This window comes from Diceros bicornis, chromosome 28 (genome assembly GCF_020826845.1).
Source record: "Diceros bicornis minor isolate mBicDic1 chromosome 28, mDicBic1.mat.cur, whole genome shotgun sequence".
In the NCBI taxonomy this organism is placed as follows: Eukaryota; Metazoa; Chordata; class Mammalia; order Perissodactyla; family Rhinocerotidae; genus Diceros; species Diceros bicornis.
In genome coordinates this window covers 21,740,770-21,768,615 of record NC_080767.1, presented here as the reverse complement: position 1 = coordinate 21,768,615, position 27,846 = coordinate 21,740,770, and the positions used below count along the sequence as shown (strand labels likewise).

General features: G+C 51.0%; 1 protein-coding gene across 9 annotated transcripts in view; it reads right to left on the bottom strand.

Annotated features, from left to right (window-relative positions):
- Positions 1 to 27,846, bottom strand: part of RGS3 (regulator of G protein signaling 3) — a 122,207-nt gene that overhangs the window by 27,972 nt on the left and 66,389 nt on the right. For 2 of the 9 annotated variants that reach the window (XM_058523835.1, XM_058523842.1), the window contains one exon: positions 20,308 to 24,020. The exons of 3 other annotated variants lie outside the window; for them this stretch is intronic. In XM_058523835.1, coding sequence (XP_058379818.1) covers positions 23,913 to 24,020 — 108 coding nt within the window. In that variant the 3' untranslated portion in view covers positions 20,308 to 23,912. 4 more of the 9 variants (XM_058523839.1, XM_058523838.1, XM_058523836.1 and 1 more) reach the window with 4 other exon arrangements.

The window sequence follows — 27,846 nt, the reverse complement described above, 5'->3', positions numbered from 1 at the left end:
CTGAGGACACCACAGCGAGCCCTGGCTACGTGGTGAAAAGCATGCCCAGTTCCAAATAACTTACTGCACACGCCCCCCACCCCCCACCCCCCGCCGCTTTTCTAAGTTGGGAGCCGCTGACGGTTCTCCGGCAGCAGCCTGAGCCACAGCGCCAGGTGCAAGCAGACTGGTCCATGGCAGGCAGGGAGAGGGGAGAAGCCCCGGGCCATCTGGACCAGAGGGCACACCTGGCAGTTATCCACACATCTGGAGTGATGACCTAGGCCCACTGCCAGAGGAAAAGGGTATCCTGGGAGCTTTTCCCGTCTCCTCTGTGCCTGGAAGCTCCAATCCTCCAAGTGGCATCCTGGCCCCAGGACCCCTCTCACCAATCCTGCCCTCACCTCTGCCCTGATCCCAGATGCCTGGGTGCAGCTGGTTGTGCAGAGAAAGGTGGCAGCTCCCTGCGGCTGAGCCGGGCTGGCCTACTGTGAGTGGCTCCAGCCTCTCTGGGCTTAGCGGGCTGAGCCATAAGCAGCCTTGTTTATCCCTGGGAGGAATGATGGTTCTCCCAAAGCAATGACATCTTGGAAACAACCTGGGTCCACAAACAACAACAAACCTCCCAGCCCTGGCCTGGGTTCCAGCTTGCACAAGAAGGCTTCTGAGCAAAAGTACCTGAGTAGCAGGTTGGGGGCTGCTTCCCTGCTGAGCCAGACCCCGGCCTTGACCAGTGACTCTCAGAACCCAGGAAGAGGAGAGGGTCTGCGGAGAATCAAAGAATCGGATGGCTGGAAGGGGCCTGGCAATACCTGGTCCAGTCCCTGGTTGCTCCAAAGGGGAAACTGAGCCAGAGAAAAAAGCATATTTGCCTGAGATCATCCACTGAGGAGAGACAAAATGTGCCAGCCTGTTGGCCAAGCAAGGGCTGTCTCCACTGCACACTCTGCTTTTTCAGAGGAGAGCTGGGCTCTAGCCAGGAAGCCCAGGGGTCCTAGGAAGGAACGTGTCACTGGGGAGTCCAAAAAAGAAGGGAGCACCAAGACGAAAGCCAGGTACTCTGAGTCATCCAGTTGGTGTGGCGGAGAGAAGCCAGGGCTGGGGAGCCAGAGACCTGGGTTCTTGTCTCTACCTCACCTCTGAGTCACGTGTAACCTCAGGCAAGTCCTTCCTCTCCAGCCTCAGTCCCCTGTCTGTCCAGAAGGCAGACGGACTCAGCCATCTCCAGGGCCTCGGAGACCAAAGGAGAAGAAGCTCTAAGGCGCCCAGGAACCCAGCTGGGCACGGGCACTCCCTCCTCAGCTATGCCTCTTCTGGGGGAGCCAGGCAGACCACCAGCTGAGAACCAACCTCCCCCTGCCAGATCCAGCTCCGTGGTTGGCACCATCCCAAGCGGGCCCAAGCCGAGCTCCAAGCCGCCATGTCTGTGCAAAGGACCATGAGCACTGCATTCAAACCAGCCACTTCCGCCCTCCATAGCCCAGGCCATGCTGTGGACACCACCCAGCCCAGCATGACCCCTGAGTGGGCTCTCCCTGTGGCCTCAGCCAGGCTGAAGCCAAGATTCTCCCTGCCTCGCGTCTTGTCAAATCCCACCTCCCATCCCCTTGCCCTATGGAGGCATTCCTGACATGCAAGGGCCCCTCCAAAGGGACTCCTCACCAGGCCTTGAGGTGGTAGTGCCCACTGCTCTCTGCCAGGCAGAGGTAGGAGATGGGGCAGGAAAGAGCTGACTCGGACAAACCCACCCTCACCCTTTCCTACCATGCCCGGGGCCCCAGGCCAGGCCCTCGGGACCAAGAGATGAAAAAGGCCCAGACCCCACAGAAATAGAACAGGAAGCAACCACCACGGGTGCCACCACCAACGGACACACAGATTCCAACTGCAGTATTTGCTCTAGCCGTGGAAGTTTGGGTAGGATGAAGACCTGGAGAGAAGAGAAGAGACGGGCTTGCTAGGCAGAGGGAACAGCATGTGCAAAGGCAAGAAAGTGGGGATGGGTGGTTTCATTGAGACCAAGTACTTATAGTCAGAAGCCCCACCAATGATTTCCACTCGAAGCCCTGGAGACTTCCCAACAGTGGGGTCACTCACCTCAGCTGCCTGCATCTTCACCAGTCCCTGGCTTTTTCAGATGCCAGGCTGTGCCCAGAGCGAGCCCTGCTGTGGAACTTGGCTCCCTGGGGGCGGGCCCTGGGCTAAGCCATGCCACGTGCTAGGGCTGGGGAAGAGGGGAGGTGCCCCTTGGCTGGGCACGGAGGACTCCAGGGGCCCTGGTGGAAACTTTGACTATGGCCGCAGTGCCCTGGCTGGGATCCCGCGGGCGCTGGTGGGGCAGGCACTGCAGCTCCTTCCTTCCAGAAGATATCCACTCCAGCCATCTCGAGAGGGGAGCCAGACTGCCCCCAGCCAGAAGGCCTGAGAGCAGCAGGATGAGGAAAGTTTGCAGGGAGGGGCCTGGTGGCCCTGGACTGAGCTAGGCATCTCAAGCCAAGAGGGCCAGATTCAGAGCTGAATTACCTAGTTGAATCAGGTTGGGGTAACGGCACTCACATATCCTGTCCTCACTGTTCCAGGAGGCATAGTCCTCCATCCTGGTTCTGGCTCAGCCAGAGACCTGCCACGTAGACACTGCCCCTCCCCTCTCTGGACCCAGGTTCTTCCTTAGCCCTGAGGTCCCAGGGTGCAAGGGTCCTTCCTGGACACCTCAGGACAAGAGTAGAGATGTGGAGCCTCCAAGTTGATAAAAGAATTGGCCTCGGTCCACTCACAGTGGCTAGCTCTGTGGGGTGAGTGGGTCCCTAACCACTACCCACTTCCTTATGGGTCTCAGTTGGAGCTAAGGGAGCAGGTGCAGGACCTTTCCCAAGGGCTCTGGAGGCAGAGCATCCCCACCTGTGCTTTCAACAAACATTTCAGCAGAAGACAAGTCTCAGGGATCAGAGGCAAGCCCCCCGAGACCAGCCCCCCTCAAGACCACCTCCTTCCCTGACATGGAACTAGGCAAGAGCAGCCATCCCCGGTGCCCGGTGTGCGGTCAGCATCTCTGACGTGATTGCCAACACTGCTGGCTGAGCGCTCCCTCCCATGCAGTGTCCCAACTTCTGGTCACCAAACATTCCTTGTCTCTCCCAGAAAGAAAAGCCAGCTGGCCAGCCTAGAAGTGGGGAGCACCACACAGTAGAAACATGCCCCTAGCCCACCAGGGCCCCCACCTCCTGAGACAGACAGGCGGGCGGGCCGGCGCGGGTGCGCGCGCGCGCACAGACACACACACACACACACACACACACACACACACACACACACACACACAGAGCTATCTCAGGGCAGAACACACACAGGGTTTGGTTGCAACATGCCCATCAATGGCTGCCCTGGGGAAGAAACAATAGAAACAGGGGCACGGGGTGGCTTGGACAAGAGGCCCCCGCCCACCCCACACACACTCTGCCACTGAGGCACCTACCCAGCACACTCCGACAGGGACCCAGGCGACTGCTGGCCGCTGCTCCTGCCAGCCCGCCCACCCGGGTCTCCGCCCGGCTCCTCCTGCAGGCGGGCGGGCGGCCGTGGCTGTGGCAGCTCCTGGCAGCCGTGTCAAGCGGCTGCCTTCTCCAGACAGAGCTCCTTTGTGTCAGCAGAGCTATTTATGGACTTACCCAAGTTCCCCAGGGAGTGATACCTGCTGGGAAAAGCAGAACCAAATGACCAGGTTCCACCTCCCACATCTAGGTAGCGTTTTCAAAACCCTTGCATCACCCGTCCCTCCTCCTCTTCCTTCTTCTCCTCCTCCTCGCCCTCCTCCTCTTCCTCCTCCTCCTCCAGCGCCCTTCCCAAACACACCCCGTCCAGCCGGCCGCCGTCACTCTGGAGAGAGGCTGGATTGCTTTCTTCCATCAAATAGAAAACTCTGTGCTTTCCCAAGCCACTTTCATCCGACAAGGAGTCCGGGGTGTCTCGAGGAAGAGTCTTCGGCAGCCCGTCCTTCAGTCTGCGAGGGGCTGGCCGGCTCCTGGGTTACACGCTCACAAACTCACACTCGCGGGCCCTGGCTCCTCTGCTGCCAGTCCCGTGGACCCGGCCGGCTCCCTCAAGTCCCGTTCTGGAGGGAGAGGCGTCCATCACTCACGGCGGCAGCCCTAGGCACTGGGATCCCCAGCTGGCTGCACCCCACACACATCCTGAGGGCTCCTCCGGCTGGGGAAGCGCAAAGCCACTGGCCACCGCTCCCAGGCAGGACCGAGCCAATCACCGAGGCTTCCCCGTCACACCCCCACCCCCATGCTGCTCTCATCCCAGTGGGCGGCTACAATGTAACCCAGGGTCCTGCAGCCAACCCTCTCTGACTCTGAGAACGCCACCGCCCCCGGGGTGGGGGAGCGGCTGCTTCAGTCACCTCCCGGCCGCAGCATCCAGCGCAGCCGGACACACGTGTTTTTATTTAGCACTTTTGTGTGCCAAACTCTGAGGAATCAGAGATGGACAGACAACTTGGGGCTTCCTGCCCCAATACAATGGCTGAGAGGGGCATGTTACAACAGCCCAAGAGTCAGGACAAGTGAGGGAGACATCCCCAAAAGAGGGACCACGGCGGGGCAGAGGAAAGAGCACTGGACTGGGAGGCGAGGGTCCCCAATTCTAGTTCCAGCTCCAGCACTGGTTGGCTGTGTATCACTGAGCAAGTCCCTGCCCATCTCTGAGCCTTGGTTTCTGCATCTGTACAATGGGGCTGATGACCCTTGACCTGCCCACCTGTGGGATTAACAGAGGACTCAATGATCCCGTGCCAGGCGCTGTTCTGAGAGCTTGGCCTTCCCTCATTGATGTAATCCTCACCCGCACCTTATGAGGCGGGGACTATTATTACCCCATTTATAGAGGAAGAATCCAAAGTACAGAGTGGCAGAGGAAGTTGCCCAAGGTCACACAGTTAGCTGGCTGTGAAGCCAGGACTGAAGAACAGTCGGTCCAACTCCAGGGTGCCCACTCCTAACCACTGCACCACCCCACCACTGCAGGAAGCTGCCTGGCCAGCGCAAACCTGCTGGGTGACGCAGCTCTGGCTGCGGCAACAAACACACCCTGGGCTGTGCCAGGGCCCAGGCTGGGGATGCCCAACCCATGCTCGGCTCCAGTCCTCCTTGGGATCCGAAGGATTGGATTGGTTGAAGCCCCTCTCCTCCTTTCCTGCCTCAACCTCCCGGGGCTGGAGCACCATTCCTCTGCCTCTTACTCTCACTATATTAGTCTTGATGTCTCTGAATGTCTATCTCTGCCTGTCTCCCTGCGCCTGTCTATCTCTGACTCTCTACTCCTATCTCTTTCACACATATAAGCATACGCATGCGAGCTGCTACAAGAAAACATCCTTTATCAGGGCCAGTCTAGAACAGTCCTCATCGGAGTTGGTCCCTTACAAACTCCAATCAACGCTTCGTCTTGTCGCTGGGGACAGAGCCAAGGCAGTCCTTGCAGGGCCCAGGAACCTTCCAGATTGGAAGGTTGTCATCCTGCAGGCTCCTGGGGGGCAGGGACCCCTAGTTCTGGGAAACTAAGGAGATGAGCCTTAGAGACTAAGGAGATGGCTAATTCCAAGGGGGCTGACCAGTTCCCGGGGGGGCTGACTGGTTCCCAGGACGCAATTTCTGGTGCTTGGGATAAGATTTCTTAGGGGGGAGAGCCAGAATACGGGGTTCCTTGACTTGAGAGGAGCCCTCGAGCTTCTGCTGTCTTTACTTTCTTTCAATCAACAAATAGTTCCAGAGCACTGACCACGAGTCAGGCTCTGTGCTGGGCCCTGGGGATGCGGTGGAGAACAGACTGACCCGGGCTCTGCACTCACAAAGCTGACAGTCCAGTGAGGGAGACACACATCAGCCGCACAATGAGACTAGTGAGTCCATAATTAGACACTGCGTCATGATGGGCAGAACAGCTCTGCGGACCCAGGGCACTGGGTCCAAAACAGATCCCAAAGGCATTCGTCAATGCTCCGGACCACATGGATGATGAGGAAACGGCACAGCAGCTCAGTGCCCTGAGGCCCAGGAGCCTGCCAGGCTAGGCTGGAGAGCATGTAGGGCCCAGGGGTGCCTAGGGCAGCCACCTCCCTCTGCCTCCCCATTGCTCCAGACACAGATCAGCAGGGGGGCCCTCCCAGTGCACAGCCTCGGGCAGGATAGGGGAGTCACTGACAGCCAGGCTATCTAAGCTGGAAGGGCTCTTGGAGATCTTTCACTGCTATTCCCCACTCACGGCCAGTGAAACTGAGGCTCAGAGAGGGAAAGTGACTTTCCCAAGGAAACAGAGCAACTGAGTGGCAGGGCTGGGACCAGGGATTGCTAACCCCCAGTCCAGTGCCCCTTCCATCGCATCCCAATGCTTCTCAGACCTACATAAATGACTGTGCTGTTCAGAACAGGAGGAATTGGGACCTAGGGAACAGCGAGATCTAGGTGGCCCACAGGCCACAGGGATCGGTGCCTGGGCCCATTCATTGATCCAGATATTTTATTTAACAAACACTTATTTGACACTTACTATGTGTCAGCACTGTTCAAAGTACTTCTTGATTACTGACTCATTAAATCTTCATAACCCCATGAGATGTGATGTCTAATGCCCCCATTTTATGGATGGGTAAACAAAGGCATAGAGAGGTTATGAAACTGCTTAAGGTCACACACTAGTAAGTGCAGAGATAGGGATCAAGCCTATCTCTGTGTGCTGCACCACTGCACCGGGCAACCCATGAAACAGACGAACCCCCAGCTATACTGAGAAGCCAGCTGGCTATCGGCTCAATCACAAAGGCAAACTTCTCACCATTCAGCCAGGCTGGCAGCAGCTCCCAGGGCTGGGACCAGGGAGATTCAGCAGGGAGCCAGTGTGTACCTCCCATTTTTGCAGGGCAGCGCCCCCAGGCAGAGCTGAAGGCTCCAGAGAGGCCCCTAGGGAGATGGAGTAGCAACAGGATGCAGCCCAGACACCCTGGACAGGTGGCTCTCCTGCAACCTACACCGTAGCGAGGTTTCCACCCCTTGCACTCACTGCCTCCACTGCATTAAGCCTGGCACACCCAGGCTTGTGTTCCCAAGATCCTGTCACGAGCCCTGCAGAGACGGAACCCCACCCACCTTCCCCCGGCAGACCACCTGGGGGAGGCCGAGCCTTGGCAATGCCCTCCTCAAAGAAAGGAGGGTACCTGCCAAAGGTTATTTAATGAGCTTCCCTGTCCTGGTTTCTGATCCAAAGTCCACTGGGATTCTGTTCCAGGGTGGGAAGCAGGGTGATAGCACCAGCCAGGGAGAGGTATGGTCCCAGGAATTCCAGAGCATATGACAGGTTAAGTAAGACCACCTTCAGCCCCCACAGGCAGCTGCTCAGGCTTTCAGCACCCCAGACAATGAAAGGGCCAAACCTGCGCTTGGGTGTCGGGGGTAATGGAAGCCAGGGTGGGACACACTGGCCCCACCTTCTCCAGAGCCCTGTCCCACCCCCAACCTGCTACAGACGAGGGTGAGGACCCTGGGCCGCCCTGTGAGACTGGAACTATCTGTATATACCTACCCCAGCCCAAGCTTTGAATCTGCCAAACCACTAAAGAAGTTCTGGACTTTTACTCGCTGAGTCTCATAGCCCTGGTTTGAAGTCTATGGACTCCAGGCAGAAAGACCCTCCCCACAGAAGAGTTGGCCAAGAAACAATTTATTCATTATTTTAATAAACCCTGATTCCCTACTACGCTCTGGAGCCTGTGCTCAGAACAGACACACAGGGAAGCATCCTGTTCCTGGGATCTGACATGGAGAGTGAGAACGGCTGACCCTGTTATGCTGCAAGCAGGGACTGTCCTGCGTGTCCTGGCCTCTATAACCCTAACACTAGGGCAGGGGACACTCTCTCACTGCTCGCTAAGGACACGCACCTGGCTCTTCCTGGCGGCACGTGCCTTCTTCTTGGGGCGCATACTGCAAGGGGGGAGGTGGGATGGGACAGAGCAGGTGTCCTCAGGTTCAAATTCACAGGGAGTTCTGGCCTACAGTCTGCAGAACCCAGAGCAAGTCCCTTCCCCTTTCCTGGCCTCAGTCTTCCATCTCTAGAATGAGACCAGAGAGGGGTGTCCAGTGGCCCCAGTCCCACTCCTCCCCTTCGATGGTCAGTCTCAGACCCCTCCAGGCTCTCTCACTAAAGGGATGGGGTTAGTCAGTGGTATTTAGGAAGAGCACAGGCTTTGGAGTCCAAAAACTTCTGAGTGTGGATTATCCTGGGCAAGTCACGTTAATGTGTCTGAGTCTCAGTTTCCACATCTGTAAAATGGGGCTATTACCCTCTGCCTCACTGGGCCCTGTGGGAACTAAATGCAGTGGTATGTATGGAGTGCCTGGCACATGGTAAGTGCTCCATAAATAAGAGCCATCACTGTGTTGTCGTCGGTATTGCTACTATCTGTAAAAGGACAGCATTGCGGGGCTGGCCCAGTGGCGCAAGCGGTTAAGTGCGCGCACTCCGCTGTGGCGGCCCGGGGTTCACCGGTTCGGATCCCGGACGCGCACTGACGCACCGCTTATCAAGCCATGCTGTGGCGGCGTCCCACATAAAGTGGAGGAAGATGGGCATGGATGTTAGCCCAGGGCCGGTCTTCCTCAGCAAAAAGAGGAGGATTGGCAGATGTTATCTCAGGGCCGATCTTCCTCAAAAAAAAGGACAGAATTGACCTTGAGAGGGTTGATGTAAAGAGTAAAGTTAAATATGAAAATATCTGTTGAGGATCTAACAGATGAGGGCCTAACATGGCACCTGGCATGTACTAATAGTCAATAATCATTAACATTTATGGAAAAACAGGCTACTGTCATCGTCCCCATCTTACAGACGGGGAAGCTAAGGTGCAGAAAGGTTACATGGCAAAAGCAATGGACAATCAGGCTGTTGGGCTCCCAGGCCTATGCTCTGTTCCCCATCTCATGTTCCGTAAATGTCTCTCCCCTTGCCATCTGCCTCTTCCTCGGCAACTTCAGGCAGCAAAAACGATTCTCAGTCTGCTCATGGGAACTGTATCTCCCAATCGCAGCAAGAAGCCCACATGCGGTGAAAGCCAGGAGACCAAATGTGCCCCTGGGAGCTGGCCCTGAGAACTGCCATTGGTTCACACGTCGCAGTCACCTCGGCAGCATCAGCCTGACCTTGGGCGGCCGCAGCAGCCCAGGATGGCCAAGAGCCATGACCACCTCCCTCCCTGGCTCCAGTCCAACCAACCACATGCTGGCCTGAGATTCCAGGCTTTGGGGAGCAATCCTCGACCCACTGCGCTTATGCCAGCTCCAGGGTCAGGCTGTGTCCTGACGACTGCGTTCCTGGGAAGTGCTCGGCACAGAGCAACTGACTCAGGTATGCGGAGGCCAGCTCTGTGACCTGGGCTGCTAGATGTAGCTCATCCACACACTCCCCTGAGTCCACCCCCTGCTTGGATGGTTGGGCCTAAGCTCAGGCCACCACATCAGAAGCCATAACCCTGGTTACTTCTGGTAGCTATACTGCCACCACTAAGCGAGTGAGCCAACACATAAGCAGGTAGAACCAAGCAATGGAGAGGGTGAGGCCAGTTCTTGGTGATATTGCTCAAGGCCCTGAATCAAGCTATGCCTGAAGGCCACCCTCCATATTCCAATAAATTCCATTTCCTGGCTGAAGCTAGTTTGACTTGGGTTCTTGTCACTTGCAACTGGAAGGTTCCTGACTAATGCATACTGTATCACCAGTACTTAGCACAGCGTCTGACATACAATAAGTGCTCTGAAGTTATTTGTTCATTCGTGCAGTCATTCAACAAACATTCAGCGGTGAGAAGGTGACCAGGTTTGCTCTATAGGAAGAGTCATCTTGGCTGCTGTTTAGAGAGGTGACTAAAGGGATAGGAATAGGAACGGGGAGATCCACAAGGACACCATGCAGTAGTCCCAGGGACAGAGATGAGGCCTGAAGAGGGTGGCTGAACAGAGGGAAAGAGAGGGAGGGGAAGAGTCCCAACTCTAAATTCACTGGGGAACCTTTGATGACCCCAGCTCCTCTCTGGTCCTTTGTCTCCCAGTCTGGTTCAGCTCCATTATTCTAGCATCCTCCTCTTTTCTCACACTGGATATAGAGTCCCTAGCTGTGAACACTCAAATTCTTACTGAAGGGTGTCAGGGTCAGAGTCGGGGTCAGGGTCAGGGTCGGGGTCAGGGTCAGGGTCAGGTCTGGGGTTGGATTTGACAGGCAGGGAATACAGCATAGTAGCTCATAACAAGGGCTCTGGAGCCAGATGCCTGGGTTTGCATCATGACCTACACCTCCCTAGCTGTGGGACCTTGTACAATCTACTTAACCTCTCTGTTCCTTTGTTTCTTCATCTATAAAATGGACATAATAACTAGTGTTGAGCAGATCACATATTCTAGCAGAAGGAAAGCATATCTGATAAATATTAGGTGCCATTATTATTATTAATTTTATTATTAGTTGTAGTAGGAAATCCAGAAAGAGGGAATCAAACACATAGAAAATAAACAATCCCAAAAATTAATAGAAAATGTCCCTGAACTAAGAGAAGACTTGGGTCTTCAGACTGAAAGGGCTTACCTAGCTAGTACCAGGAAAAATTACCAAAAGAGAACAAACAACTAGAAACAATCTGGTGAAATTTCTAAATTCCAAAGATTGGAAAGAGAAATCCTGCTTGTTCCCACAAAGAAATTTCAGAGAATCAAGTGAGTACTGCACTTCTTACAACACCAAATGCTGGGACGACGGAGGTTTCTAGGGGGAGAACTGTTAGCCTAGAATTCTCTCCTCAGGCAAAGGATGACTCAAGCAGGAGGGCAAATGTTTCCAGACTTACAGAGAATAAGGAAGCATGCCCCCCACAGACCCTTTCTGGAAAAATTACTCAAGAAAGCTCTCCAGACAAAAAGGAATCAAAACCAAGAAGTCAAGAATGAATTGACGTGGTAAACAGGAGACTGGCAAGCAACGAAGGCAGAAACATTTATACACTTAACTACTGATAACGTAATTGAGACAATAAATGCAATTTTAAGTAAATGATTCTTAAAACATAATAGAACTAATGTTTAAAATAGTAACTCTCAGATACTACAATTCCAGATGATTTCAACAATACTTAGGAGGCAAGGAGGAAAGCATAGAGAAGTACGGGCCAGCGGAAGTGCTCATTATGAGTTGTAGCAGGTGAGGATAAACTATTATAGATCTGGTGTCATTCTTGATAATGAAATATGTTTGTGAAAAAGGTAAGGGTAAATCGCCAGCAGACTTGAATTAGGGTGTATAACTTCAGAGAGAATTCTGCAGAGGAATAATGGGAGGTTAGCCTTGGGACGTTTAAGACCACTAAAATACATTACGAAACTACAGTAGTGAAGTCCCAACCTGATGTAGGAATAGACAGATTAACGAGGGAGACAAGAAAGGTCAAAAGCCAGCCCACTTATGTGTGGAAATTTGGTCTATGATAAGTGAGAAAAGGAAGGATATTATTTTATATTTTTTATATCAAAAAATAAGTTTGGAAAAACCAGTTAACCGTTTGGGGAAAAAAAATTAATGTGAGTGCCATCTGACACACCAGGCACTAAATTAATCACATAAGAATTAAAAATATGAATGTAAAAAATAAAAGGATAAAAGTACTTGAATAAAATATAGAAGAATATTTGTTATCATCTTGGAGTGGGAATGGGCCTAGAAATATATCCCCTACCCCCCCAAAAAAAAGGCTTGATTATAAAAATATTTGATTACCAAAAAACGTTAACTTCTGAATGATAAAAAGATACTATAAATAAAGTTAAAAGACAAATGACAAACTGAAAAAAATATTTTTAAGCTATGTAACAGGCAAATGGTTAATATTCTAACCATATACAGGTCTCTTACAAATAAGACAAATGCCCCAGTAGAGAGGCTGACCCGGTGGCTTAGCGGTTAAGTGTGCACACTCCGATACTGGCGGCCCACATTCGGATCCCGGGTGCGCACCGACGCACCGCTTCTCCGGCCATGCTGAGGCGGCGTCCCACATACAGCAACTAGAAGAATGTGCAACTATGACGTACAACTATCTACTGGGGCTTTGGGGAGAAACAGGGAAAAAAAGGAGGAGGATTGGCATAGATGTTAGCTCAGGGCTAATCTTCCTCACACACACACAAAAAATGCCCCAGTAGAAAACCAGGCAATTGATATGAATTGATGAGCCAAAGAGGAGGAAATATAAACGACTAATGAATGTAAAAAGAAGCCCAACCTCACTAATAACCAAACAATTGCAAATTAAAATGAAAAATAATTTTTCACTTCTCATACCAATAAAGAATTAAAAGAGCAATAACATCCAGTGTTAGGGAGGGTGTAGGGAAACAGGCACTCATTCACTGTTAATAGAGATGGAAATTGCACATCCACTCAGCCTCTCTGTGCCTTTGTTTTCTCATCTGTAAAACCGGGATAAAAACAGTAGCGTGGAGCAGATTATGTGTTTAAACAGCAGGAAAGCACTTGTAGAGCACTGTGGGGTAAGTCACGTTTATCCCACAGAAAAGTGCAGCAAGATGTAGCATACACGACATTCTTAGGATGTTTATTGCAGCATTGTTCATAGTATCAAAGCGAAACCACCTGATTGTGCGTCAATAGGGAAGTAGTTAAATTATGGTCCATTGGCTACTAAAAAGAAAAAGGCAGAACTTTAGGTACTGACGTGAAAGAGTGATATAATGACGTGAAAGAGTGATACAATATATTAAGTTTTTAAAAATGACTTACGGAAACTTTTGTATACTACGATACTATTTAGTAAAATAAAACATAGTATATGTCTACAGAACACCCCAAACTTATAGTAGTGGTTATCGATGGGCAAAGGGCTTGGAGAATGGGGGGTTTTCTTTATCTGGTTTTATTTAGTTCAGTAATGTTTAAGATTGTTTTGTACAAGTTTTGTACAAGTGTATTATCAGTTCAAGAACATATATAATGCTAAATAAATACGCCCATTCATAATATAAATAAAAATTTTAAATTTCCTCAAATAAGTTTAACGAAAAATGTGCAAGTCCTATACGAAAAAATTTTTTTTCAAAACTTTATTTGAGAAATCTTCAAAGAAGATTTTCATAAATGAAGAGACACAATCCTATTCCTGGATGGGAAGACAGTATTGTATAAACTCCAATACTCCCTTTTCTGATGTATATTTTTATTTATTTATTTTTGTGTGTGTGAGGAGATCAGCCCTGTGCTAACATCTGCCAATCCTCCTCTTTTTTCGCTGAGGAAGACTGGCCCTGAGCTAACATCCGTGCCCATCTTCCTCCACTTTATATGGGACGCCGTCACAGCATGGCTTGCCAAGCAGTGCGTCAGTGCGCGCCCGGGATCCGAACTGGCGGACCCCAGGCCGCCACAGCAGAGCGCACGCACTTAACCGCTTGCGCCCCCGGGCCGGCCCCTGATGTATATTTTTAAATATAATTAAAATCAAAATCTCAATGAGGTTTTGGGGGAAGGGCTGGAAGGAGGTGGGGACTGAATAAAATTATACTGAATTTCATTTAAAAGAATAAATATGTGCGAATAGGATGAAAGAAAACAATTTTTAAAGTAGAGAGGGTACCTATCCTAACATAATGAACAAGCATGGGAGCAAATAACTGGGAAAAATGAAAAGCATTCTGTGTCATACTATATACCAATATAAATTCCAGAATGACTAAAATGTTAAAAGTAGAAACATAAAACCATAAAGTTCAAGGAGGGGGGTGAGTATTGTATAATCCTGAGGTGAATACCACAACACCAAAGGCAAAATATATTTTTAGAAATTTTAGATATGATATTAGTCATCAAAAAAAACACAATTCAAAACCACAATGAGATACTATAACACACCCACTAGGATGGCTATAATTTAAAAAACGAGAAAATAACAAGTGTCAGAGAGGATGTGGAGAAATTGGAACCCTCATACACTGATGGTGGGAATGTAGAATGGTGCAGCCACTTTGCAAAATAGTTCAGCAATTCCTCAAAAAGTTAAACATGAGTTACCATTTGACCAGCGATTCCACTCCTAGGTGTGTACCAAGAGAAATGAAAACATACATCCACATGAAAACTTGCATGCAAATATTTATGGCAGTATTATTCATAACAGCCAAAATGCGGAAGCATCCCAAATGTTCATCAACAAATGAATGGATAAACAAATGTGGTCTATCCATACAATGGAATACTATTCAGCCATAAAAAGGAATGAAGTACTGATACATGCTACGGCATGGATGAACCTTGAAAACATTATGCTAAAGGAAAGAAGGCAGTCACAAAAGCCCAATAATACATGATTCCATTTATATTAAATGTCCAAAATATGCAAATCTATAGATACAGAAAGTGAATTAGTGGTTGCTTAAGGCTAGAGGAGATGGGGGAATTGGTGAGTGATAGCTACAGGGTACAAGTTTCTTTTGGAGATGACGAAAATATTCTAAAATTGATTGTGACAATGTTTGCACAAATCTGTGACTACACTAAAAACCATTGAATGGGGCCAGCCCAGTGGTGTAGCAGTTAAGTTCGTGCGCTCTGCTTTGGCGGCCCAGGGTTCACTGGTTTGGATCCTGGGCATGGACCTACACACTGCTGATCAGGCCATGCTATGGCAGGTGTCCCACATACAAAGTAGAGGAATATGGGCACATATGTTAGCCCAGGGCCAATCTTCCTCAGCAAAAAGAGGAGGATTGGCAACAGATGTTAGCTCAGGGCTAATCTTCCTCACACACACACAAAAAACAAAACAGCATTGAATTGTACACTTTAAATGGACAAATTGTATATGTGAATAATATCTCAATAAAGCTGCTGCCAAAACAATTTATAGTTCTGACCACCTATAAATCAGAAACATCTGTAGTTTAAAAAGATAATAAAAATAAAAGGCTAACACACAAATATCCTAACTATATAAAGAGCTCTTGTGAATTAATAATTAAACTATCAACAGCCCAACAGAAAAATGGGCAAAAGACTTGAACAGGCTACTCACAAAACAGGCAACATGAGTAACCTGAAATGCATATAAATAAATGTTCAACATCTCTAGTAATCAAAGAAATGAATCTGCTAAAAAATGTAACAATGCACAGCGTTGGTGAGGATGTGGGGAAATGGGCATTCCTTTACCCAGACTGTCTCAGTTTGCTCAAGACTGAAGGGTTTCCCTGGAAGCAGGACTTTCTGTGCTAAAAAACAAAAGTCCTGGGCAAATCAGGATGAACCAGCCAATCTAAAGTGGGATTATAAATCATTACAACCATCCTGGAGAGTAATTTGGCAACAGGTATTAAGAACCTTTTGTACAAATATATACCCTTTGACCTGGAAAGTCTACTATCAGGAATTTATTCTAACACAACGTTCATTCATTCAACAAATATTTGTGGCGGGTCAAACATGTATACTGGATGCTGGGGATAGATCTACAAGGATTTTTATCTCAGGATTTGTAACAATGAAAAACTGGAAACAACCTAAATATTGGCCTACTGGAGATTATGAAAATAGTCTGTTTCATCTACACAATGAAATACTCTGCAGGCACTAAAAATGATGTTATAGAAGAACATTTATTGACATGGAAACACGGATACACTACATTGTTAAACGGAAAAAAGCAAATTAGAAAATCGTATGCACTAGTAACCCCAATTTGCAAATAAAATATGTGTGTGTATAAACAAATGCCTGACAGGACACACCCCAAAATGTTCACAGTGGTTCTCTCTGGGCGTTGTGATTAAGGGTGAACTTCATTTCTTTCTCCTCGTTCAACTGTATTAAAGGTTTTCTTCATAATAAGCATGAATTACTTTTGCGACAACACAACAAAAGTCAACTGCATTAAAGAAAGCACTTGCCATGCCCCCATGCGGGAGACCCCAAGGAGCGGGGTGCAGAGAGTCAAGTACATGTTCATGCTTGATGGAGGCATGACAGCTACCGTTATTGAGTACCTACCACACGCCAGGCACTTTGCACAGATCACCTGCTTTAGTCCTCACAAGAATCCAGTGACATAGGTGTCCTTGTGTCATTTGACAGATGCTGGGTGACCCGCCAGTAATCCCACAGCTAGTAAGAAGCAGAGCTGGGATTTGAACCCTGGCCTGCCCACCTCTAAACCCAGGCCCTTGCCTCTACCTTACCTGCCTCTGCTTGTTCCTGGGGAAGGGCAGAGAGAGGTCCTGAGCCTCCCAGCCCTCTGTCCTGCAAGCCAGTTCTATGCCAGCCTGTCTTCCCTCCCTGCAGACAGGCCAGGGGGCGACAGAAGGACAAGTCAGCAAGGGTGGGGACACCAGCAAAGGGAAGGCGTGGTGCTGGAAGGCCAGCTAGCCAAGGTCAGGGCTCGGGGCAGACTAGCCGGGGACTCCTCGCCTGCTGGGCGACTCGCAGGAAGCCCAACCACATCCGGCCCCAGGAGTTCCCAGGCCCTGTGCACGCCCAGAGGCAGTTTAGAGAAAACCTCACAAGGCCTACAGCCCTGCTCAAACAGCAGGAGGAAAACAGCCCGCATCCGGGACCTTCTCCCTGGGCTGGGTGACTGCCGGCTCGTCCTGTCCCCTCGCTGAGCCTCCAGGGCCTCCTCTTCTGGATGAGGAGTGGGTGTGAGGGCTGATGGCCACAGGACCCTCCCAGAGCCCAATTCTCTGAATCTATGGTGCTTCCTCACACGGGGCCTGGCAGGAAGAGGAAGGGGGTGAGGCGGCCCACCCAGCTCCCGAAGGAGCCCCCTCCTCTTCCCCTCAGCTCCGTTCCCACTACTATTTTTAGAACAGACCACAGGGAGCGTCTCTACCAGTCCCGCCGTGCTTGTTCTCCAGGTAAAACACAGCGGCCCCATTCATTCCACTCCAGCGAGAACCCACCAGGGATTTATAGACAGGCCAGCCGACTAGACAACCTCTCCCCACACCATTAGCCGGGTCATTTCTCACTATTTCCATTACAGCTCAACGTGGTGACTTACTTTTCCTAATGACAACACAGCTGAGTAAGATGACAAGAGTGTCTCTAAGACGACCTGTGCCCCTCCCCTCCCTCAAACCAGCAGACTCCAAAAGTCACTGAAGAGGAGCGTTGGCCTGGAAAGTAGGGGCTCAGGTCCTAGTTGCAGCTGTAACACCAACCATGTGCCCTTGGCCACATTCTTGCCCCGTCTTGGTCTTGGTTTCTATAAATCAGCTTGTTAATCAATTGATCTCGGTGGGGGAGAAGGGAGGCTTTTCAGCTCCACATTCAAAGATTTTGTGGTTCTATCAAAATTCTAGTCATTCATAAAATAAATATTATATCCTCTGCTTTGGGGTGTATGTTGAGTTGTGTTCCCAAAGTCCACTGGAGAGTTGATTATGGGTCTCGGAATGCATTTTCCCATTGAGAATTGTGTCAGAAATGGTGGTCAGCTTCCTAGGCTAACCTACTTAACCCTTAGTGTTCTGCCATAAGGAGAAACAGCAGAAAACTATATGGCAACACAGTCATGCGTCCCTTAACAACACGGATATGTTCTGAGAAATGCGTCATTATGCGATTTTGTCATTATGTGAACATCCTAGAGTGTACTTACACAAACCTAGGTGGTATAGCCTACTACACACCTAGGCTACATGGTACTAATTTATGGGACTACCATCATATATGCGATCTGTTGTCGACCAAAATGTCGTTATGTGGCACATGACTGTAGCAGAATTTAACCAAATGGAAAACCACTAACATCTAAAAGACACTGTTTTAGAAAATTTACCTTGAGTAGTGTTTGAGCAAAAGAAGATATACATCAAAGGCAATTAAAAAGTCAACGGCAGCTTCCGGGGAAGAGTGTGAAGGAGACTTCTGACCACACTAGAAACTGAAGGCACTGCAGATGCATTACCACAACTTCCACTTGAAAGTGAGCCTTATTCCATCGAGCAGTAGTTGGAAAGGTTAAAGAACACATTGTGCATGCATATATTTGTAAAGTTCAAACCAAAGAGTCCAGTGTGTGCCCAACCACCTGAGCAGAACGGAAGGAGGGATGGGGAAGATTCTGGGTTGGAGAGCTCCTCGTGCTGGCTTCTCTGTGGGGACCCTAGAAGGAGGCACCTTTGGGTGGGGAGGAGGCAAGAGTGTGCTTATAATTTGAGGGGTCTATGATGAGGACCCCTTCCTGTATGAGATCCATGAGTATACCTATATATAGTACTCGTGTCATGAGTACATGATGAATATTAACTATGCACATTTGCATACATCCGCACACATACACTCTTGTTTCAACGTGAAGACCAAAATGTCTGTTTTCTTTCTTCCTTTAACCTGTTATTAGAGTGCTGAGGCTTTGAAGACGACCCCTGGAAATCATCTAAATTTAACGCCCTCATTTTTCTTGGCAAAGAAACAAATGATCAGAGAGGTGAAGGAATTTGCCCAAAATCACACAGTGAGTTACCAGCAAAATCAGGATTTGAACCAAGTTCTTCAGAATCCTACTCTGGTTTTCTCTGAAGGCAAGGGGCTCAGTGAGAGGGGAGCCCCACAAACCCAGGGAAGAGAACCACAGGAACAGTTCTGATTGGGTCTCCCTTCCCTCCAAGGATGCCAGGGGTCAGCATGAAATATGGTGGTGTCCACGACGCTGAAGTGAACCTGGCCAGGTTGCTTAATAAACCGAGTGGGGAGCCGGGCTCTGGTCTCACAAAGCTAAGGCAAAACAGAAAACGCTCTGACTCACGAGACCTGATTTCTAGTCCTGACTCTGCCACTAACTTGTTCCATAACCCTGGCCATGCCGCTTCTCCTTTTTGAGACTCAGTTTCCCCATCTAGATTCTAGAACATAAGAGGGTTGAACCGGATGACCCAATTCAATTCTGCAACATCTACTGAGCCCCTCCTAAGGACGGGGCAGTAACAGAATCAGAAATAAAGAAGATATGACTTCCACTGGCTCCCAAGGAGCTCATAGTCTTGCAGGTAGGGCAAATCCGCCTCATAACACACTGTGCTAAGGATGAACAAAATCCTACGGGAACACAGAGCGGGAAGCAGTGACTTCCAAGGCATGCCTGCGAAAGGTGTCTCGGGGAGGTGACAAGCCTTGAAGGTTGAGGATTACATCCGGCAGGGACAGCAGAGAAAGGCAGGCAACATCAGGCAGAAGAAACAGCCTAGACACGAATATCCACAGGGAGTTTGGAGAAGGGAAAATGATCCAGTGTGGCCAGGCTACGGGCGCAAAGCTGGAGGGCAGGGCAGCCAGGGAGAGCCTGGAGAGCCAGGGAGAGACCTGGGCTTTATTCTGAAGACAAGGGCCTCGAAGCAGGAACGTGACTGCTCAGCCTCCCCGGCCCCTCCCAGCTGGGATGGTCTGTGATTGCTGGAAAGCAGTAGAGGAGAGCAATCAAAAGCAGGTGCTCTGGAGCTGGGCCACCCAGGTTCCCACCTTACCCACCCACCAGCTGTGTGACCTTAGGCAAGTTTCTTACCTTCTCTAAGACTCAGTGTCTTTGTCTATCAATTGGGTAGAAACAGAGTAAGTGTGTAACAGGGCTAATGACCCTCATGAGGATTAAACAGACAAGTAGGTAAAAAGCTTACACCGTGCCAGGCTGACAGCATACGTGCTCACCCAATTATCTAGTGTTATTATTATTCCACTCTTAAACCAAGGATCTGGGAACAATTAGGAGGATGGTGGCCCTAGTCAGAGAAAGGCTTGAAGGAAGACGAGGTCAAGACCAGATAGAGGGTAAGGTTGTGCTGTCTTCTTTAAGAGCTAAAAAAAGAACAGCAAGATGGCCGAGGCCAAGAGCAAGATGGCGAAGAAGGCAGTCTATCCACAGCCAGACGGCAGCACGGGGGCAGGCAGGAGAGCTGGAGAGACTCGAAAATGGCTGAACTTTTCAGGGAAAAGAGTTTGCTTCTTGGGGGAGATATCTGAAATCCAGTAGAGCTGACTCCCAGTTACTTAGGGTTGAGATTCGAAACCAGTCAATTAGCAAAATCTGGGCCCAGACCCTGAAGCAGGCTCTCTCCCCACCCTCGACGGAGCTGAGGTCACAGGCCTCCTTCCAGTCACGCTCAGCGCACCAGGGCCTGAACCAGAAGCTACCTTTTCTGCCTCTGGCCACAGTTCCATTGCTGCCACGTACCCCAAGACTGTGTCTGCTGATCCTCTTAAACACCAGACTCAGAAGGGGAAAGGCATACCCCGCCCGGCCCAGTGCCCCCAAGAGCCTGTCTAAGGAGGTCTACCTTGTCCTTCACAGCAGACTTTTCAAATCTTGTGTGAAACTACTGATGTTTTCAGCCTGGGCCACCCCTCAGGATTATAGACTCTGGAAGTTCCACTGTGTGGGGAATAAGGGCTCTCACTTTATTCGTCCTGAAGTGTTCTCTCTAGAGCTCAAAAGGCCACAACTTCTACACGCAGGATCTCCTCCTCCTGCCTCTTCCTGGAGGAGATGATCAACTTCTCTTACTTTCATCCCTAAAAGGCAAACCTTTGGATCTGGAAAGAGCAATGGATTAGGCTGAAAGCCTTGGCTTGAGGACTAGCTCAGTCTCCTACCAGCTGTGTGACCCGGAATAAATCATTTAACTTCTCTGAGTCTTAAGTCCCTTTCATCTGTAAAATGAGGCTGCTAGGAGGACTAGGGGAGATAATTCCTGGGGACCCCAGTTGCCATCTCCAAGGCCCATGCTCTCACTGTGGGGAACCCTCCCCCGTTGTGAAGTTGCCTGTGCCTTCACTGCAGAAACCTCTTGGTGTCGTGTGTGAGAAATGAGGGCTTTGGTGGCGGGATATATGACAAAAATAAAAAATAAAAAAAACAAGACGTACATAAATAAATGTCATCATTATTTCCAACAGGTCCCAACTCCCAAAGGGCCAAATGACCCAGCCCAGCAGAGACCTGGGCGTGCCCGCTTACAGGAGAGACGGAGAGTTTCCAAAGACCAGAGCCCGAGACACAAGAAAACATGAAAACGGGATCAGAGGGTGTGCGGGGAACTAAAAGGATCACTTTGTATTCAAATCGCACAGATGGCCTTTTTAACAATACATGGTTGTGCTCCCATCCTCCCAGCTCCTAGGCCCCGGGACACCAAACCAAGACAATCGACCCTTCAGGAAAGAGACCATTGTGTGTGCTTCTCAGCGTGATTTATGTGGAGGGAGGGGCTCGGCCATGTTTCCCGTGATTATGACTCTCAAGTGCAATTTCGATGGCTTGTTCATTATCCTGGACGGCCGGGATGGACTGGGACGCTGAGGAGCAGTGGCCGCACGGTCATGTTTCATCTTCTCAAGCCACGAAGCCAAATGAATTGTTTCATTGATTTGAGAGGCAGAGCAGCAAAGGTGCTGTGGCTCCCCACAGTCACTGGGAGGACAAGCCCAGGGCCTGCCAGGAGCTGATGTCCGCTTCTCCAGCAGCCGGCCGGGCCTAGGACCCCCACGCGAACGTCCGCTCGACTCAGCAGCTTGCTGGAGGAAAGTCCCGTCCCTGAGGCTGGGTGCTGCAGCCCAACTCTCCGTTTCCCTGTGGCCAGAGCTCCCGTCCTCTGCACCTGTCTGGTGGACAGAGGTAGGTCACCAGGTCCTGGAGAGACAAGCTTGCTGCCTTCCCAGACAGGCGATTCTGCAGTGCCTCACATTCCCCTTAATGTCATTTTGTAAGGGAATCAAATGAAATCAAAGTGCAGCTTGCTGTCTGTGCAGACCCAGCTGCTCAGCCTCTCAGAATTAACCCTGCGGCTGAGTCCTGGCTGACAGACACTGTGGATCACGTGTCCCACTTCAGGCCAAGTCTACTCCCCTGCTGGGCGGGGGCATTGGCCTGGTCACTGGGGGATGCGTCCCATCCCGTTAGACTGCCGATGCGACACGTCCGGTCTTCCCTAGGCTGGGAGGAGGAGAAGTGGAAGGTGAAGGACGAATTCTCTTCTGCGCCACCCTTCTTGGGGTTCAAGTGGCCAGAGCAGCTGAGCAACACCAGGCCCAAGACCCCTCTCTAAAAACACTGAGAAGGTCTTACAGGACACGACACAGAAGGTGTCCAAAGTTGGGGGCTTCTCTGGCCTGAGCCATCTCTCCAGCCTCTCTTACCCTCATCCCATACATACCTTTGTGTATGAGCTATGCCGCTTAGACCTGTGGCCCTGGGCTTCCCTCCCTCTAGGTCTTGGCAGTTAGAAAAGCTGTGAGAGCTGCCTGACCCTGGACTCCAACAGCAGGCAGCGAGCAGGCTGAGCTCTAACCACTGTCCCCTTGGTAGGTCTCTCTTTAGCCTGTGGCAGGACAGTCTCCACTAGAGCTGCTCAGCCATGCCTAGCCCCGGTCCCTGACCCTTAGAAGCTCTACAGAAAGCAAACCAAGTCAGTTTCCAGAGGGCTGAATTCCAGTTTCTGATCAGACCATCCAGCACAGGCAGCCCCTGGTGAGGCCTGGGGGCTGTGAACTTTCCTACCTTGGCCAGGTGAAGCCCCCACAGCTCTCAACTCCCAGAGACATCCCTAGAACTCAGCACTGGTCCCTGCCCAGGCCTGGCCAGGAGGGGGCTCTATGAGCAAGGCCCCCATCCTCACTTGCATCTACTGAGAGAGTGGCACACAGCAGAGGGTGAGGGCATGGCGGGTGGAGGGACAGAGAAGGATCTCTTCTCACTCCAGAGCCTCCAAAATCCCAGAGTCTGGCATTCACATACCCCACCACCCCAGCCACCATCCAGGATGGGCCACCACCGCCCCTCACTGGAGGACTGAAGGGACCCCTGACTGATCTCCTCACACCCACATGGGCCCCTCCTTGGGGTCTCTAATCTTCTAGAAACGTACCTGAGACTCTGTGACTCCCTTTCTCAAAAGCCTTCAATGGCTTCCTACTGTTTCTAGAAGGAAATCAATAAAGCATTAACCACCACAGCCCTGCATGACCTGGCCCCCACCCGCCCATCTGCCTCCTCATTGAGTTCCAGCCACACTGGCCTGGCCTCCGTTCCTCCAGCGTGCCAAGCTCCTTCCCACCTCAGATCCTCTCCAGAGGCTGTTCCATCTGCCTGGAACACTCTTTCCAAAGTCCTTGACTGGCTAACTCCTTTCTGGCCTGCAGGTCTCAGCTTACAAGTTATGTTCCTCCCCTGCCCAACTCCCCACATAGCAATCTAAATAATATTCTCTCTTAAAGGACTCTGTTCTTTTCCTTCATAGATTATCACAGTTTGTAATCACATGTATGTGTGTTGGTGCTGATGTTTTTAATGCTCACTCCCCTACTAGGACTGAAATCTTGACAAGAGCAGAGACCACATCCATCTCATTCTCCACAGTATCCTTAGCCCCTAGCACAGAGCCTGGCATAAAGTAGATGCCCCCAAAATATCCATTGAATGAAAGAATGAATGAATGAGTACAGATGAAAAATGAGTGAATGGGCGAAGATGCCTTCCGGTGGCAGAGGATCATGGCTTTGTTTTCCATCAGAGTTGACCTCTCCTGCTGCCCCAAGGCAGGTGCTGGAACCACTAGGAGCCCAGATGCTATTGCATCTCCTTCTTCCTTGTAGGGAATAAGCTTCTGAGTCTTCTCCATCTGGGACTCTCTGATGCCAGTCTCCACGTGCCCACAGGGCCTCTCACACCACCGCGGTCCTTGTGATGCCAGTGCACACACACTCGTGGGGTCACTGCCTTCAGGTGACCCTAGGCCCACCATGTTGGTCCTCCGTTTTGGGTCCAGTTGAGGTGAGGTTACTGTGTGGTAGGGGGCGCCCAAGAAAGGGTTAAGTTGCCAGAAGCAGAGTCCCGCCCTTGGGTTTGCTCAGCCAATCAGAGTCTGTCCTGATGAGGTAAAGCTTCTATCCTGGGTAGCATTGGTTGAGTTGGCCGGCCCCATCTCCTGCTGGAGAGAGCCATAAGGGTGGAGTTTCTGTGGAACCAGACAGAACTGGAATTAGCTCGCTGTCTACTCAGGCCAGGGCTGCCTGATGCCAGAACCTGCCCCTGCTCCTTTCTAAGGTGCTCAGACAGACCCTGGCATCTCCAGGGCCCCATCTCTGGCTGCCCCAGTGGAGATGACAAGGTGGCATGCACCTTGGGGTCACATCTGGGAGAAGTCTTACAGCCAGAGCAGACCCAGGAGGCCTCAGTTTCCCTGCCTGGGCCCTGGCATATGGCAGGTGGCTACCAGGAAGTGACACGGAGCAGTCGTCACATGTGCTCAGAACAGCAGCATTCAGCTTCAATAAACAAGGCCACTAGATGAATCTTCCTATATAGACATAACTTTAATAATAATACTAATTCACAGAGTTCTTGTGCGCCACTTTGCTAAGCACGTTACATGAGTTTAATCCTCACGAGAACCCTGTTAATCCATCCACTTTATTGAAATGAAAAACCTGAGTCTCAGAGAGGCTCGGTGTGTCACCCGAGGTCACAGATTGGTAAGAGCTTACATCTCCCATATCACTTGCTACGTTATTTTTGAACAATCTGTTGGCATGTCTGCCTCCAACGCTGGACCATGCGTTCCCAAGGAAAGAATGTGACAGATTCATCCATGCATTCCCACCATCGGGCCCAGGGCACACCCAGAGAACACATAGGACATGCTGCACCGCACCCCGTTTCTCATCCCTGATGGCTCTATCGAGAGCCCACTCTCCTCAGAGGCTTCCTGTTGCCCAGGCCAGCGCTGCCCACGTGGTAGGGGCTCAGCGGAGGTTCACTGAGCGGATGATGACTGTGTAGCCAAGAGCCCCCGGGACCGCTCTTAGAACCCATCACGCATGGCTTTTAATGCTTGGATCGCCACGCAGTGCCCTTGTCATGTCTGTCCTTAAAATTAAAGGAGAATTCTGTAAGGCCAGGGACCAGGTGTCATTCATTTCTGTGACCCCAAAAGACCTAACCTAGTGTCTGGCACAGAGCAGGCATTTCTTATGTATATTTGATCGAATACCTAAAATAATATGTATCTGTGCGTCCCTACTCGCTTAGAATCTCAATGGCCACAGGTAGGACCACCTGTGAGTTGTTCTAGATTAGAAGCATCCGCACTCCCCAGGGCAGGGAGTTTAATAAAATTTATCCCAGGCAGAAGAAGACAGATAGGTTCCCTCCAAGGATAGATGGTGAAGCAAGAGAGGGGGCAGCGTTCTGATGAGGAAGAAGCGGGTGGTGAGCAGAAGACGGAAGCTGGGAGAGGAGAGGAAGCAGGCCGTTTATTTCTACAGAAAGAGGGAGAGCGCGCAGGCCGACCCAGAGCAGCCTCCTACCTACCACGGTCAGCTAAGAGTGAGCCAGAGGGGCCGGCCCGGTGGCTTAGCAGTTAAGTGCGCGCACTCCACTACTGGCGGCCCGGGTTCGGATCCCAGGCGCGCACCGACGCACTGCTTCTCCGGCCATGCTGCGGCCGCGTCCCACATACAGCAACTAGAAGGACGTGCAACTATGACATACAACTATCTACTGGGGGGCTTTGGGGGAAAAAAAAAAGGAGGATTAGCAATGGATGTTAGCTCAGAGCCGGTCTTCCTCAGCAAAAAAAAAGAGAAGGATTAGCACAGACGTTAGCTCAGGGCTGATCTCCCTCACAAAAAAAAAAAAAAAAAAGAGTCAGCCAGAGCAAGGCCATGGAGCCCCCAGAGAAGGGATGCATCTGGCTGCTGCCTGCCTCATTGTGTCCACCCTGCCACAGCTGGACCCCCCACTGCAACCCTCCGGCCGCAGGCACCTCAGACGGCGGCCAGAAAAGCCTGTGCCTGCTCCTCCCCCACGCCCCCAAGAGGGGCACAGACCTGACCCCTAAGGGCAGCAGATTCCACAGGCAGTCAAGTTACACAGAAACCTTCAGGATGGAGTTCCCCAGTGAAGACTGGATGACCCTAGGCCCTCAGCTTTCATGATAGTCACCCAGCCTGCAGAGCTGGAAGGAGCCACCTGACCAATGTGCAGATGGGACCACTGAGGCCACAGTGGGAAGCGGCTGCCAAAGGTCACCCAGCAGGTTGTGGCACACCGGTCTCTGTTGCTCTTTGAACCCATCTTCCTCCAATTCCCTCCATCCTTCCCAACAAGCATTTCATGTTCAGGGCATAGCACCTTTCTTACTTTTTGCAAATTTGGAAAGAACTTGACATTCCTCGAGATGTCTGAAGAATCCCCCATCCCAAGGTGACAGCAAACACTGTTGAAAGGAACGGGGTTGGGAAGGGGCAGCATGGGGGTTTGCGGAGCTGCCTTGCAAACCCCTCTTTCCCCAGAGAGGAGTTTGAGTCGAGGGTGTGGGGAGTGGGTTAGGCAGCATTTCCATGGTGCAGCAGAAGGCGGAGCGTTCACAGAAAGAACAAAGAAAAGGCATGCGACTCAGTCAGGACTCGAACAAATTGGTCAAACAGGACTCTTTTTGCTTGAAAAGGAAGAAGCCGGTGTCTGCGCTCTGCTTGGCCTTCCCTCTTCTCTCTCCCTGGAGGATGGCAACCCCAGTGGAAAGGCTGTGGCCCAGCCCTTAGCAAGGAGGTTCCTGGTGGCCTCTGAGGTGGCCAGGACCTGACGGAGCTGAGCACAGGTGGACGACCTGTGGCCAGCTGGATAGCCATGTGGGCCAAGTTGTTAAGGTTGCCAAAGCACTCGTGGACCTACACGGGGCTGGAGAAAATCATTTACCGGAACTTCTCTCAGAGAGCATTCTGTAAGTGTCTAGAAGGAATAAGTTGCTAAGACTCTTTAAGTGTGTATGGTAGGGGTGGGGAAGGTTGGGTGGTGAGACTCCCAAGGGGTCTGCCAAACAAAAGATGGTTCCACAACTGCCTTCTGAGGAGGGTGAGCCAAGTGGATGGTGCAAGGCTGGGGCAGGGCCCAGTCCTCAGGCGAGGAGGCAATGCTGAGCCTGTCTCAGTGGTCAGGCTCTCCATCTTTACCTTTCTCCCACCCAGCACACAGCTTCTCCATTAAATACACATTTAAAGAGTTTTGATTTGGAGAGGCGTCCAACTGTTGCCTGTCCCGGATGCCCACATATCTCGGTGTAGCCCTGAAACCAGGCCCCAAACCCTCAGGCCCCTCCAGGATCAGCCAGCCCAGCCCGCAGCCCTGCAGGGATCGGAGCCTGTCTCAGAAAGCTAGCCTCCCTTCAGTCGCTCACACTGTCCTCCCAACGGAAGATGGGGAGACCCCCACGGCATGGAGAAGGCTGTTGCCAACACACTCCCAAGCCCACAAACTCTGAAGCTGAGGCAGAAAGAACTCTTTCCCCCAGACTAAGAGGAGCTAAGCCCAAAAATAAGAAAGCTGGGGACACGAGTTCAGCCATGCGACACCCCAGGGGCTGCCCCAGTGAAGAGCGAGTGGCCTGGTTTCTGACTGTGACCAACCGGGGATCCAGGGGGCAAGGCAGCCTATAGCCTCGGGACAGGTCTCTGTTCAGCAGAAGAACCTGACAGTGGGAACCAGCCAGTGTAGCAACAAGCAGCCTGGGTGGACGTCGGGGGGGGGGGGCAGTGCACTCCCCACAGTTGTGGTTGATTGAGCGCCTACTGTATACCAGGCACCATGCTATGAACTGTATATGCAGCATCTCATTTGATTCTTACAACAATCCTTTAGGGGAGGAACTATTGTCCCCAGATGGAGACACCAAGGCATTGAGTAGTATAGTGATCCACCCAAGGTCACATCGCCAGTCAGCAGTAGAGTGTGACTTGGAAGTCCATGATCTTCCTGCTGCCCTCCCTCATCAAAGTTATTCTTGC